At 45.0% G+C, this 15675-nt stretch overlaps 1 protein-coding gene across 1 annotated transcript; it reads right to left on the bottom strand.

The window, feature by feature from the left end:
• Positions 1 to 1524: 1524 nt before the first annotated feature.
• On the bottom strand, positions 1525 to 15151 carry Pglyrp4 (peptidoglycan recognition protein 4). The gene is made up of 9 exons (XM_020179314.2): positions 14587 to 15151; positions 13924 to 14036; positions 12909 to 13016; positions 12006 to 12207; positions 10655 to 10773; positions 9140 to 9292; positions 7044 to 7242; positions 3703 to 3821; positions 1525 to 2777 (listed from the first exon to the last, which is right to left on the bottom strand). Exons 2-9 carry the CDS (start codon positions 13970 to 13972, stop codon positions 2599 to 2601), a joined length of 1128 nt encoding a protein of 375 aa, XP_020034903.1. The 5' UTR covers positions 13973 to 14036; positions 14587 to 15151; the 3' UTR covers positions 1525 to 2598.
• Positions 15152 to 15675: the final 524 nt, after the last annotated feature.

Here is a 15675-nt window from a genome sequence, read left to right as displayed (position 1 = left end):
TAAAATGATTGTTTTCTTTCTTATCTCCCCTGAGTTCTACTGCCTCAATTTCTGAGCATCTATGATTCTCAATAATTGTTCTTTCATTTTTCAGGGAGGAACAGTACCTGAAATTGAACTCAGGGCCTCTCACCCTCTACCTCTTGAGCCATGCGCCAGTCCTTTTGCTTTTAGTTTGATTTTCAGATAGAGTCAGCTTTTTGCCCAGCAGACCCCATGATCCTCTGACCACTACCTCCTGAGTAACTGGGATTACAGGTACCACCACATCCAGCCCTAATTGTTCTTCCTTATCTTGTATCATTTTACTCATGTTTTAGCTTAATTTGTGATACTAATTTACAGTTTTTATCCATAACTACGTCATTTTTAAAATTTATTATCATTTTATTTTATTTTTGTGGTGCTGGAGATTGAACCCAGGGTCTTGCACATGCTAGGCAAGTACTCTACAGGTACACAGAAGTTAGAAGGGCACAGTGAGATTAGAGAATAGAAAAATTCCCTTTGATCTGGTGGGTATGCAAACAGAAGTAAGTTTGAACTGGGAGAAGATCTCTATTGCCACTTCAAGAAGAAATTATGTTGTATTGGAAAAGAAGCCTTAGAAGATGTTTTATTAAAGCAGCAGCAGAATCAGAGGGATGCTACTGGGATTACATGGGACTTGCATGTAATCTACATTGTGTGACTCACTATGTGATCTTGACATAGTTGGCTTGCCCTTTCTTACTATGGATCTCAAAACACATGTAATTTTCAATCCAAGTCCATGTAAATCCTCACCTGAAGAAAACATTAAAATTTTGAAAATCATTGACTACAGGCTCTACAAATCTCTGCTACCCCATAAATCCATAAAGAGGCAACCTCAACTATCTATCCACCTGTCATTATGGATGTCTTCATACCTGCCTCTCATGTCTGGGTCAGGCCCCTTCCTCTTTCCTTCTACTTCATATAAGGGTCTCAGACCCACTTGTACCATACTACACCAAACTTTTACAGAAAAGCTGAGGTTACTGCTCAAGAAGGTACACCCAAACTGCCAGAGCCAAATAGGAATATGACAAAGTGATGAAGATGACAGTCATAAAATAGTAACAGCTGTCACCTATTGAGGGGTTACTATTGGTCAGGCACTGATTCTAAACACTTCACACACAGTAACACACTTAATCCTACAAACCCCATCTCAAAAACAAAAACAAAACTCTACCTCAAACAAAATAAAAACCAAATGGCTGGGGGCAAAGCACTTGCTTAGCAAGTTCAAGGCTCTGGGTTCATCCCCAGTAATACAAAACAAACAAACAAAAAGACCTCCAGGGCTGGGAATGTGGCTCAGTGGGAGAGCACTTCCAGCATGTGTGGGTATTGACATTGAATCCCCAGCAGCACAAAAATGAAAAAGAAAAGAAATATTAAAGTTACATTTATTTCTGTTATTTTAAGACCTGCAGAAACAGACTAAAATAAGACAAAACATGATGATGTAAAAATTTTTAACATAAAAAAACCACATATTTTATTCCTTTATTCATCCTTCCTGTTTTCCTCTTATTCTTCTTTCCTTTTTTGTAGACCAAAACCCAGAGAGAGCAAACATTTGTGTGTTTCCAACAAGTAGGATGAAAAACCAGGGGAGGGAAGCTGTACAGCATCCAGACTCTGTGCTCTTTCTTCACTCATCATGGCCTAGCCAAGCACAGACAGCAGGCACTGGAAAGCTAGTATGGACACAGCTCCTGGTCCAGGTGGAGCACACGATGCCCACTCTCAGAGTAGTATGGGAGTACAAGGACACAGGACTGTAGATGCACACACAGCACCCAGTATAGACAAGCCTCCACAGCCAACTCTAGACTCAGACTGAGAGGGAACAGGATGAAGAGAAGTCACACTGTACAGGAAGGCATCCCAAAGAGGGATGGTGGAGCAAACTGGCCAGATGAGCAGGTACTGGGATCCAGTCTTTCATCTGCTCATTCATTTTTCTTCAACAAATGTCTCTAGTACCTGCTAAATTCCAGGCAGTGCTCAGGAGCTGACTCAGGACACAGGGATGAATAAAACTCAACTGCTTTCTCTCCCAGAAAACTCACAGTTCAGGAGAGAGAATAGAGCCATCTATGAACAATTAGAGCACCGAAATAAGGATGACATCCAAACCTGTGCATGTCAATGTGAGAGTTGAAGAGGACTGGACACCCTGGTCTAAGTGACAGGTGAGGGGTGGGGGCTTCCCGGCAGACCACAGGGGAAGGTGCACCAGGTAGAGGGACAGGTACCAAAGAAAAGACAAGTATGGCAGAGACCAGTCCATCATCTCATGTGGCCAAGCAGGTGGGTGCCCATGATGGAGGAAGGTAAGGAGAGAGGAAGTTAGGCCCAGACTCAGAAGGCGGTGTGCGTCCAGTGTCCAGCTTGGGGGACAATGCAGTATGTCAGTGGGAAAAGACAGTATCTTCCCAACCTGGCAAAGGGCAACAAGGTGAGTCTGGCAAGGGAAAGGTACACATGTGTTGAACCAGGGTGGGAGGTGAGGACAGAGACCCAATAAGAAGGACAGCAGCCTTGGAAGGAGCTGGGACTCCCTCAATGTTTGAAGTGAGGCCATGACTTGATGATGTTGTACAAAGCCTGTCCAGGGGACAGAGTGTTGGTGACATCACTGTGGCCCATCAGCAGGTAGTTAGGGGTTAGGTGCCCCTTGTCCACAGCACATTGGATCAGGTCTTGGGCTGCCTTTAGTGATAGAGCATTGGGTGGGGTACCTGCAAAACACAGCCAGTCCATTGGTCATAAGGTTGCAGGATGCCCTGTTCTGGATAGCACACAATCCTAGACTCCACCCCACCCTATCATCTCCAAGCTAGTCTATCCCACTATTGGAAGACATTCTGTGAACAGTCAGAAAACCAAGTCAATGTTTTCCTGAGTAAAAAAGGCTGAGTCTGGGCAGTTTAGCCCCCCTACTCCACCCTCAGAGAACATTTGTCAATGTCTGGAGACATTTTTTTATTATATTCAAGTTGTAAGAAGCCAGGGACATTGCTACTCATCCTCAAGGCCTCTCCCAACAAGCAGTTATGTAATCTGTCAATAACACGGGGTTAGGAAACCTTGCTTTAGCTACAGAAGTCTCCCTGCACTTTCACATGCCCAGACCTAACACTCAGTCCCTACTACTCATTCCGCCATCCATTGCCCATTTTAGTATCAGCCTGAACCAGCCCCAGGGACAAAACCTCCCCTCTCCAGAGATTCAACAAAAGAAACTCTGAGAATAAATAAGTTGTGGTCAAGAGTTTTGAGCCATGACAATCCTTGGTGCCCACTTTTATTTGTGCTTTGGCATATCAGGCAGAGCAGTTTTGCATTGTTGCCATAGTGACCAAGAGAGGATGCACCTGCTAAGATGAGCTAAAAATATTCACAAAGATCGCTTTTCCTTGCTTTACTTGTACTTCAGGTATTGGAAGAGAGAGACATTTGACTTTGTATGCAGAAGGTAAATTTAGAGTGAGCATTCTGTCTAGGCATCACATCTGCTCACTCTCAGCTTAGTTACATGTCAAATTTGAAGCCGTAGCCTGGGTAGGTATTAAAATGATGACTGCATCAGAGTCTGTCATCCACATCAGACAATCTCCCTCAAACACCATACAATGACCACTACTGCTCAAAGCTTCCACTTACCTGAGAAGATGCCCATGAAGGTGACAGACAAGGCAATGTCATTGTAGCCAGCTGTGTGGGAGCCTTGGCCATTCCAGCCTGCCGCTTCATAAACACCACCATCCTGGCCCACAACGAAGCTAGTAGACCAGAGGGGAGATGGAGATCAGCATGAAAGGGAGGCACTCTGGGATTGTTTCTCACCTTCATCAATTTACTCATGTCTTCACTCGTCAGATATTTTCCATGAAATTCTGAGCACAGAGTTACAGACAAGAAGGACAGAGTCTTTGCCAGTGGTGTGCTGGTGAATTGAGGATAGGAGGGGAGGAAACCTTGATTTATAGTATTTTCAGACTTCTAGAGGAGAAAGCTCCCACCATAGCTGATGTTAGGCTACCAATGATTTAACAGCTGGCTTGAAAATTCCTGAATCTCTAACAATCGGCTATCATGAGCATTTTAGCCCCCCATCCAGCTCCTGTGCATCACTGCTGCCCATAAGGAGCTCACTGTCAAGGAAGAAAAAGGAATGGCAGCTTTCAAGGCCTGCCTTTGCCCCACCTCCCCAAATAAACCATCTCCCCAAGGGACAGGGCCCAGGGCCTCTTACCACTAAATACAACACACATACCTCTGACATTTCCTGACATGATCTCTCTGGACTCCTGAACTTGTCAACACCTATTGCCTTCTCCAAACATTCTCTTCCTTTGACTTCTACACACTACACTCTCCCACCCTTCTTCTTCTCTGGTTGCTCCCTCTCTCATCTCAGCAACCTGTGTCCTTTTCTTAAAGAAAAAAAGCAGCCTTAGGGCTGCTCTAAGCCTCTTTTCTTCTCATTTGACACATGGTCTCAGAACTAACCAATTCAGTTCCTTGGCCTTTCACCACCATAAAATGCCACAAGTTCACAATTGGACCCACTTCCTCCTCACCTGTTCCCCTCTCTGGGATCTCATCATGGGAAAAGGCACCAGCACCCATCCATCCACTGGTTCTCACCAGGAGCCTGGGCTTCAGTCCACCCACTTCATCCACTTACCAACTAAAACTTGTCTAGAGGGTCTCCTAGCCACTCTCCCACCTACCACTGCTACTTAGTCATTAAGCATACACCTACACTGACTCCTAAATTTCCTCCACTTCTCTCCATGACAGCTGTGCCACCCTAAATATGTCAACATCTCATCTTGCTTGGATTGCTATAGTCTGAGGACTCACTGCCTCACTGTTGCTCTTTTACAATCTATTCCTAAAGGAACAACCAGAGTGGTTTTTCTGAAATACAAATCTTATATCAAAACCCTGTTTTCAGTCCCTGAGAGTGAGTCCAAACTCCCCAACTGAAGTTATAGGATCCTTCATGGCATTAACCATGTTTGCCTACTCAGCCTCATCTCTCACATACCCATCTTTGGCATCTATGTGATCATAATAAACTTCTCCAACTCCTCAAAGACATCCTAAATTCTTAGGATGGAATCCAGACCTTTCTTTATGCCTGAAACACTCTTCCTCCTTCCTCCTCTAATTTTCTCTCTTTGAGTCCCAGCTGATGTGTCCTTCAGATCCATCCCCCCAGCAACCTAAGCTTCCCACTAATCCTCCACAGGTTCTTCATCACAACGCTCAATGTACCTTATTAGGACCTACTTTTTAATTATTTTGCTCCTCACTAAACTTTTCAGTTCATGAAGACAAGAACATATCTGTGCTCCATCTGATAGTATTCCCACAGCACAGCCTAATGCTGTAACGTATGAGAAGTGACTGTTTAATCCTAACTTTAGACTCTCAAAGTGAGAAAATGGTGGTCAGGAAGCTATAATAGAGAGGACATAATAAAAAGTCAGAAATCACACCTGCAATCTTAGCAGTCAGGAGGATCATGATTTCAAGGCCAGTCTAGGATACAAAGTGAGACCCTGTCTCAAAAACACAAATGCACAAAAAGTCAGAGGTCAAGAGATATGTGTGTGTGTGTGTGTGTGTGTGTGTGTGTGTGTGTGTGTGTGTGTATGGGATATATATGTGTATACACACACACACACACACATATCTATCTATCTATATATATATATAGAGAGAGAGAGAGAGAGAAAGAGAGAGAGAGAGAGAGAGAGAGAAGGGAGAGAGAGAGAGGAGATAAGTCAAGGGGTAGGTGACTGCCTTCTGGAACCCAAGTGAGGAAAGGAAAACCCTCAGGCTCTATCATTTCCCAGTTTAGGGATTCCAGATTTATGTCAATTTCCACATGTCCACCATAATGAAAAACAGGAGAACAACTAGATGTTGGAGGAAAATTTGTCCCCTCTCCTGAACTGGTCGTTACTAAAATGGGAACAGAGGAGAAGGCAGTGAGCTCTGAAGCACAGACCAAGCAATGGTAAATCCATCTGAAGCAGCCCCACTGCATACATTCTGTAGGCTGCAAACTGAACGAAGATGCCTTGGCTTGGGGACAGTTGTGACTCAAGTCCAGCTCCACTCACTAAGCCATAGATGTCCTTAGAGGCAGGACTATACCACATGGGCTAGGGTGGTCTGTCCTGCGCCTTAAAATTTAGTGTGATTGTTTCTTATGGGACATAAGATGGGGTATTACCAGATGTCTTCACTGCAAGCTTTGAAAACATCCTCAGGAAATTTCTACTTGTTTGTGGACCATTTGGTTTTTCTGTGAGTGCCAGTCTTAAGTTACTAAGTTTTAAAATCAGTACTCTTGGACAAAAATTCTGTCACAGAATTTTGAGACCCATTTAGAGTATACTTAATTAATGAGGAAAAAGAAAGAATTTTCCAATTTTCCTCTCCTAATAGGTCAACATGTTCTTTATTAAAGAATCGCAGACTTTGGCACTAGGAGATGGAAGTATACCATTCAGTTCCTCCTTCTCACAGGACAGACTCCCACTAAGGCCTACAGTCTCTAGATGCAGAGGACTGGCACAGTAACACAAGGGGGACAGCTGAGGGGCTCAGAGCCTGAGATGCTAAGTTGTGGGAGCCGATTACATGAAACAGACACAGCCCTGAGATGGTCTTCTCTATAGGTTCCAGTCTTGTGCACAAATGGCTTCCACTAACATCTTTTCAGCAGCCTTGGCATCCATCATGTCAATATACTGCCTTTAAAGGGACAAATGTTTGGAAAACATGCTTAAAGCCATGACTGCTCTTAGCTATCTCCTAAATAAGACCACTCAGAATTGGGTGGAAAAATGAATGTGGTTGTACCTAAAGAGTCTCTCATGCTGAGTACTCAATAGGTCCCCTTTCCCCTTCCTTTCAGAGGTTAAAGGTTCAATTTCTTCCCCACAAGGAAAAAGAAGCACCCTATCCTTGGATCCACTTACTTATATCCAATGTCACATTTATTGAGGCTGTCCATGAAGTAGGACTGGAGGTCTCGGACCAGCAGTCGGCACTCATCAGGCATGCTACAGGTTCTCCCAGCAGTGTGGATGATGATGACATACTTAGCAGGCAGGGTCATCTTGGGGCAGTGGGTCTCCCTAGCGCCCCAAGCAGACCGTGGAACAATGTTGGGGCAAGCTGTGATGGAAAAAAAAAAAAACATGGACAGTTTTGCCAACCTATGTCAATCACCTGACTATGGAAAGCCACTGTAATCCTCAGGGAGTTGAGATATCTGAACCACACTTGGACTTCCCACCTTGACCCTGACAGTGGAACTCTAGGACAGACTGTGTCCCAGCAGCAAGATGTGGATACCTTACTCTGAAAGCAAATCTTTGAGAGACACTTGGAATCCATAAGACTCTACCAATATAAATTAATCATTAATGTTGACAGACGGCACAAGTCCAAAGGCAGAGATCAAATTGACTCAAGGATTCGAGATGATAGAGATAATTTACTTTCAGAGTTCGTTAAGCCAAATAAAACACTGAAAAGTGTGCATTAACTTTATTGTTTTTGATGTTGCTGCTTGTTAAATCCCAAATAGCATCTACCTTATTATGTGAATTATGTTAAACTCTTTCTTTAAAGTCAGTGTAAGGCTGTGTATGGTGGTTCATGTCTGTGTTCCCAGCTATTCAGGAGGCAAAGATCAGGAGGACGTGGTTCAAGGATAGCCTAGGCAAAAAGTCAATGAGACCCCATCTTAACACACAAGCCAACATGATGATGCACACTTGTATCCTAGCTATAAGAGATAGGCAGGAGAATCAGGGTCTAAGACTAGGCCCCAGCAAAAAAGAACAAGACCCTATCTGAAAAATAGCTGAAAGCAAAAAGGACTATACATGCGGCCCAAATGGGTGAGCACTTGCCTAGCAAGTGCAAGGCCGAGGTTCAAACCTCAGTACTGTCAAAGGAAAATAAAAAGCCAGTGTAAGTGGTAACTTTTATTCATAAGCACTTAAATCTATTAGTGTTATTCAACTTTATGTATTCAGACCCTTGTGCTTATATGCAAGCATATGAACATATAAATATGTGGATAAACACACCCTATCCCTTTCTATGCTTTTTTCTGCCCTAACACTTTTTTCCCTTTACTATTGTGCTGGGTGGGGGTACATTGTGGCATTTACAAAGATTCTTACAGTGTATCAAATATCAACTATATCATACTTTAATTCATCCCTTCCACCACTCTCATTCATCCTCCCTTTGCTGATTCCTGGAACGGTTTCAACAGGTATCATTTTTGCATTTACATAAATGTGTACACTTTATTTGCACTGTGTTCTTCCTCCTACCCCCTTTCCCCGCCACCTCCCTCCTCCCACTGGTGCCAACCTCCCCTTGCAGAATCTTTTCTCTGATTTTGTAGAAGAAAAAAGATAAAAAGAAAAACATGGTATTTTTGCTAGTTTGAGATAAGGATAGCTACACAGGGAGTTATCGAGTGTTTTGCTTGTTTGGTTGTTCATTGTCTTTCTCTGCCCTCCAAAATGAAGTCTTGGGAGTTCAAGATTTTTGCATTTTGTTCCTTGGTATGTCCTTAGGCTCTAGTAGGTGTTCAATAAATGGTTATTGAGGCTGGGCTTGATGATACACACTTGTAATCCCAGGTGAAGGTAGGAGGATCATAGTTGGAGGTTGGTCTTGGCAAAAACGTGAAACTTTAATCTCAAAACACACTAAAAGCAAGAGAACTTGGGATGTGGTTCAAGTGATAGAGTGATAGCCTAGCAAGCACGAGGCCCTGAGTTCAAGCCCCAGAACCACCTTCAAGTGCACATACATGACACCAGTCATAATGCCAAGGCTCTATCATTCTAAGAACCTGAGGAGTAAAGAGGTGTCTTGGAGAGTCCCTCTCAAAGTTTGCCAATCCCAACATTTCAGAGGGTAAGGCGTCCAGTCATCTGTTAGGAAGAATGCAATGATAGCTTGGGGAAGAGGCCACTCCCAAAGGTGTTTGAGAATTCGTGGTGGAGGGGTCTGGAGGGGTGACCAACAGGTCTGAAGTTCTCACCTTTCTTTGGCCTTGCCTTCTGCGGAGGGACCAGGCACTTTTCGCCTTTCACAAGAAGTGGCTGTATATACCTGGATGACAAGTGGCCCTTCTGGACAGCATAGGAGATTAGGCCCTTCATAGCAGACAGGGCAGCAGGGCTGGGACTGAGGCCTGGAAGAGAGCAATTTATGGGAAATCTCAGTCTGGCCTAGGGAGCTGGAAGAAGAAGGAGACACCCTGCCAGTCCCTGCACAGCTGTTGGAGGAAAAGAAGGAGGAGCAGCCCATCTTTCAGATCAGAGAGGTAAGAGTCTAGGACAAAGCTCTCAGGGACTCAGGGTAAAGCCCTTTCCTAATGACATGTCAACACTTCACTCATCTACTCCCTCTGTGAAAGAGAGCAGTAGCCTACACAGTCCAGTGTTTTCTAACAGCAAAGGCCTTCCAGGCATGTGCCAGGCAGGCTTTTAACCTGCAGTAACTCACTTCATCCTCACCACAGACCACTGGGGCAGATGCTATTACTAACCCCATTATTCATGAGGAATAGTTTGTGGCTCTAAGAAGTAATATGGCCCAAATCCTAAACCATCAAGTGGCAATGAGTAGTCATTTTAAAAATCTATAAATAGCTAGGCATGGTGGTACATGCCTATAATCCCAGAACTCAGAAGGTTGAGACAGGAGGATTGTGATTTCAAGGCCAGCCTGAGTTACACAGCATTTGTGTATTTAGCTAAAAACAAATATACAAATAAATAAATGAGCAGGCTGAACAAAGAGTTCCCTAGCATGCCAGAAACCATCCTAGATTTGGAAATGGAAGATATGGGCTCATGTTCTGATCCATACCCCATCACTGTGTTACTTTGTGTTACTCACTTCTCTGAAACTCAGCTGCACCCTGTGGTAATAAAAATCATGAAATCTACCTAGACTATCTCTAAGGGTATTGGGAAAGAAAATGATAAAGTAGATATTTGTTAAGGGATGCACAAATTCACAGAAATGGTCCTAGAGAAGGACCATTAGTACACAGGTGGTAGCGGGGATCACAGCAAGAGGCTAGAAGAAAGTAGAAGACAGTCAGAGATTAAAGGCCTCAAAGTGTTTTTGTTTTTTGTTTTTTGTTTTTTTACTGTATAGAAAATCTAGAAGCAAGAAACGGAAGGTGGAGGTGACTGGAAGAAATTGGAGGCACTACCACAGCTACAGAAATGTCAGTTCTGGAGAGGAAGATGTGAGAGAAGTGAGAGTGACTTACAGATCTTTCCTAAAAGAGAGCAGGAGAGTGAGTTTGCAGAGAAATCCATGAGCATCCCTGTCTGTGAGATGGCTGGAGGAAGAGGAGCTGCTATGGAGACAGAAAAGGAAGCCTGAGCATTTGGAGAAGGACCGTCACAACACCATGTCTTGAAGTCAAGGGCAAAGAGAATTCCAAGAGCAAATTGGATCTTTGGAGAAGTCTGAGAAGACAGCAGAGTGTTGAAACAAAGCTGTAGAGAACTCTTTGGAGAAATGTCAGCTGCATTACCTTCCTTGGAGCCAAAGAAGGCTATCCCCAGGGATATGTTGTTGTAGCCTTGGGTGTGCAAGCCTTGGATGTTCCAGCCGACACCTTCATACACCCTGCCGTCATCCCCAACCAGGAAGCTGTGCAGCAAGGAAATGAAGATTGGTATCTGGCACTGTAGCCAGCTAGTCCTGAAAGTGGAAGCCACCTACCTAGGACTAAAAGGGACAAGGGCTCAAGTCTTATTCACTAAAAAAATATTTGCATGGATTCTTTGCAGACAATGGAGAGACCAAGTCATTTATCCCAGCCCTTAAAGTTCAAAAGGAGGAGAAGTCCATGCAATGTTGGAGTGTGAGACTCACATACTTCCTTAGCCATGGCTCTTCTTCCTCCAAAATGCATGCTGCACAGGCCGCTCATTTGAGCTCTCTCTGTTGGGTAACTGTCTTGAATAGCCCCTGTGCCTGAGACAAGGACACTGTTGCAGAAATGCATTTGGGAAGTGATGTCAGGAGCTAGAGTTAGGAGCAGGGAGAAAGTGAGACTGGAGGGAGAAACCCAACAAAGTGTGTGTTACTGGGCTGGCTTCACAGTGACCATCTGAAGCTGAGCCTTGGCATACACCATACACCCTTCTGGGAACTATGTATGTGAACTTTAAAACTATCTTTCAGAAGGACTGGGGCTGAGGAAGTTTCCCGCCAGCTCCTGTCCCCAAAGGGGCATTAACTCACCTTCATCATCAAGGACTGAGGGAAAGGCCCAAAGTAGGAAAGCAGACATACAGTGGGTACTTGATGCAGGAAGCCATCACCATGCTCAGAAACTGTCATGGCTGGCAAAAGTCGTATGTGGGTCTCTTAAACTGGCCAATGGGGCCACAGGTGGGACTGGGACCAGTGTCCCTCCAAGATAAGAACCCATAGATGTGGTGTGGTGGAGACTATTGTAGACAAAGAGACAGTTTTTGAATCAATTTTGTCTCCATGATTCCTCAGCTGTGTGACTTTGAGGAAGTAACAATCTCTATGCTTTGAGGAGGTGGCAATAATTGCCTTACCAAACTCAGACTTGTCAGGGAGCAAAGGTACTCAGGCACAAGAAAGGCATCTGTAATGTGCTGGAAAAACCAGGTTTGGAGGGGGTAGAAGGTATAGTCATGTTTTTACCTTCAGTGCCTTCTTTTGGAAGATCTCAGAGGCGGAGACCTCATAGAATATTCATGAGTGTTTTGATTATTTTATTTATTATAAAACCCATATAACCATGACCCAGAAAATGAAGAAAACAGATAAGAAAGGATGGGAGAAGAAACTTGAAGCAGTTTTGACCATGCCTAAAGACCCAGACCCAGTCTCTAGACTCTTACTTGTAGGCCACGTCACATACACTGTTGTTGTGGACATGATAGGCCTGCAGTTCACGAAGCCTCTGACTACAGACAGTCTGGTTATGGCACTCCAGTCCATGGATATGGTGTGTGATGAGGGCATCCACTGGCCTGGTCAGGTGAGAGCTGCAGCCAACAGCTTCCGCCCCCCACTCCTTGCGAAAGACTATGGTGAAGACATCTGAAGGGGCAGGGAGGACAGGGGACATCACTCAGCACATCCCACCCTGTTGCTGTCACATTCATGACCAGAGCTGCAGCAATCTGGGCTGCATCTGTTGTATGAATAGTGGAAAAGCCCTAGGATGAGGCCTTCAGCAGGTAAATACATCTTCCCCTTCTCACCTCTGTATGTGCATCTCATCCCTAAAGTACCTAACAGGGAGCCTAGATGCTTTGCTCCCTGATTCCAGAATGTCCTCCACCAGACAGAGCCTATTGTCCAGCCCCTTCCCTGTTTTGCCCCAGGTCTCGTACTTAAGGGGGCATTTTCATCTCACCCACTTCTCCCCACCTCAGCCTTCAAAGCCTCACAGAGCACTAGCTGACACACTTCTCCTCCAGAGCTCTAAGTGCTCCAGAGATGCATCTCCCACAGCCTGGGGGCTCCCTCCAGGCAGGGCCTCTGTCTCCCCATCAGTCTCCAAGGTTTGAATCTCCATCCTCAGACCAGGAGTCCTTGACTACAGAAGGTATTTCTCTCCTTTCCAGGTTTCCCACACACTCCCACCCCCCCAGCATCACCCCTGCACCCAAGGACCTAGGGTGCTCCTCTCTACAACTCAACCTCATTCGCCCCATCACAGTCACATGTGGCTGTGCAGACCTGAGAAACATTTCTGGCCACATGAGAAACCCCAGTGGGTCCCCAAGACTCCTCACCATCAAGATCCAGTTTGCCTTTTTCAATGAGTTGGGAGATGTTGCCAAACAGGTACTGTAACCTCTCTGACACCTGTTTAGTTTGTGTTTTGTCCCAGGAGGAAACACCTATAAAAGAAGATTCCATTTTGTATCCGTCTTCAGAGAGCCCCAATACCAGGTATTATGTGGCACAGGTTCTGGCCAGAAACATCGTCCCCTCTCCACTGCCCCTTCTACATCTCCAAATTCCCAGGCCCCCTCTGGGCTGATCAGGAGCCACCTCTAAGCAGGTGGTATGGCTTCCTTCAAAGCCATCTCCAAGTAATCCCCCAGGATGATAGTCAATAGTTGAGGGCAGGGAGTCAGAAATATTAACGTATTCTCCTGAGCTGCATCTACACACACAATTTGCAGCAAAACAACCTGGAAATGTTTTCAAGCACCTTAAAACCATAAAGGCCTCTTCTGTGTGGATTTTACCTGATGGAAGCAATGAGGAAGTTTATGTGGAGAAGCAATTAGAATTTTCTGCATGAATCAGGCTAGTTCCTGATTGATTTGCTGAGCCCATGCTCCTGTGTGAAGGACCATGAGGAATGGTCACTGGGTATTGATTTACATCTTTACCCCCAAGGAACTTTCTTTCATTGACAAGCATAAACCTAACTCAGGTTAGACTCTGATTAACATAATAATAATGCAAATATAATCATTGCTTCCCATTTATTTGCTTTTACTGCCAAACTACTAAGTCTTCAATGGGCATTACCTTATTTAATTCTCACAATGAATTTAAGAAGTTGGTAACTTTCATGTGAGAAATTAAGATTTAAAGAGCTGAATAACTTACTTAAAACAATTACTGGAAGTAGGTCAATGAGTTGAACCCAGGTCTATAGACTTCAAGTCCTATTATCTAAGTATAAATCTATTCTTTCACACTAGGGAAGAACAAACATTTAAAGAATTCCTGTTATGATACTTTGGGATTACCCTTCTCAGTTGTTCTTTGGTTCAGAGAAAAAAAACTTACCCCAGGCTGGAAGACCCAGAGTGGAAAAGACAAGAAACCAGGGCAGCATTTTCACGTCACCCCAGGCCACCAAAAAGAAGAGTGTGGTCAGTAGTCCTGGGAAAGCAATGGTCCTGGGAGAGACATGGAGAGTTCAAATAGAGCACCCCCAGACTGCATGGTGCCTCTGCCTGCCCCCTCCACCACACTTTGGGCCTCTAGAGGGCCTTCCTCTGGCTGGGACTTCTCAAGATTCCCCGCACACAGCATGTGCCCAACATACTTATCTTATTACCTGGCAACTCAGTCTCACTAAGTGCCTACTGTGTGCAAGGCCTGTGTAGACTCTTGCACAGGCAGTCTTACTTAATCTTCACACTAATTCTGTAATGTAGAGTTGTTGTTCCCATTTCCATGGGTGAGGGAGATAAGATCCAAGAACAGAGTAACCAAAAATCCAAATTTACATGAACGGATCTAATGCAGAGAATTCCTTCCAGTTGAGGAAGGCGGAGGGGAGATCCCAATTCTAGGACAGAGGCAATCTGGTCCTAAGGCTCCATGTGGTGGAGTCCAGTCCCTTCTTTGGAAGGAGGCTATAGAAAAAGAAACACACTCATACTCAGAAATACCTGTAGACCCTATGCTGTCCCAACCCCGCAGGTCAGGGTGCAGTCTCCTCACCTCTCATGGCTGGAAGTTCCTTTCCTTCAGCCTTGGCCTCCAGGCCCTGCCCCTTCTCCAGCTGGTCCCTCCTCCTGCCTGCCTGGCTCTCATTCACACTAGAGGGAATGAAGCACTCTGTCTTCCCAGAAAGACAAAGACAGCCTGGAATTCCCAACAAAAAATGGAGGAGAGAAGGAAGGCAGAGGTCCTAGGTTCTGTTCGTAACACAGGGAAGAACTCAGCTGAAACCAAACTCAGGCTGAGAGCTCCTAGAACCCTGCCCTGTGAATAAGCCAGGTTCCTCCTCCCTGGGAAAGGGCACAGTTGCCCAATCCTTCCTGAGCTCCTTCCTCATCCTCAGCCCTCAATAACTCCTGCCAACCTGGGAATGCCTGTAGAGTCTGGGAACCATGTCCTTGACATCACAGAGACAGGTCAGCTCCAGGAGTTTGAAAGTGGTGGATTCACCAATCGCCATACACCACCAGAGGTCACCAACATGGGCAGGATGGAGGGAGAGAAATAGAAAGCTACCATCCCGGAAGGCTGCTCACTGTATCTAATTCTAACCCTGTAGCCTATACATGCATCATCCTCCCTCCTGCCCCACTCCACCCTCAGTGTCAACTGTCATTCACCACAGGAAGCCTCCCACAAACCAAGGTCTCCAGCCTATTGCCCATTTCTGGCTCAGGGCTATATTACATCATCCGTTGACCTGGTTTCATGGTCTGCAGTCTGGTCTTCCAGGCTGTGAAGTTTCACATGGCACTTTCTAAGAATGCAGCAGGGTTCACATCTCCACAGGAACCTGAAAGGCCTTTCGGCTCACAGTGGGTGGGCAGCCTCCTCAGATGAGGAAATGTCCATATCCAGAAAGAGTGCACTTTTATGAACTGGAGTCTCAATGTCATTCTCAGGCCAGACATCCCTAGAAAAACTTCCTGGAAGGGCCCTCTCCCACTTTTTAAATAACAAGTTGTTTTATTAAATGAAGAAACAGTCATGTATTTACACACTAATATGGAAAAAAATACTTTAAAGGAAATGACATCCTGTCACATCTGGCCTTTCTTGCAGTGTCCTTGCCTTTGGGGGCAGCAAAGT

The sequence above is a fragment of the Castor canadensis genome, chromosome 11 (assembly GCF_047511655.1).
Source record: "Castor canadensis chromosome 11, mCasCan1.hap1v2, whole genome shotgun sequence".
NCBI lineage: Eukaryota > Metazoa > Chordata > Mammalia > Rodentia > Castoridae > Castor > Castor canadensis.
The sequence above is the reverse complement of the archived record's forward strand: the minus strand, read 5'-3'. Positions and strand labels throughout refer to the sequence as shown.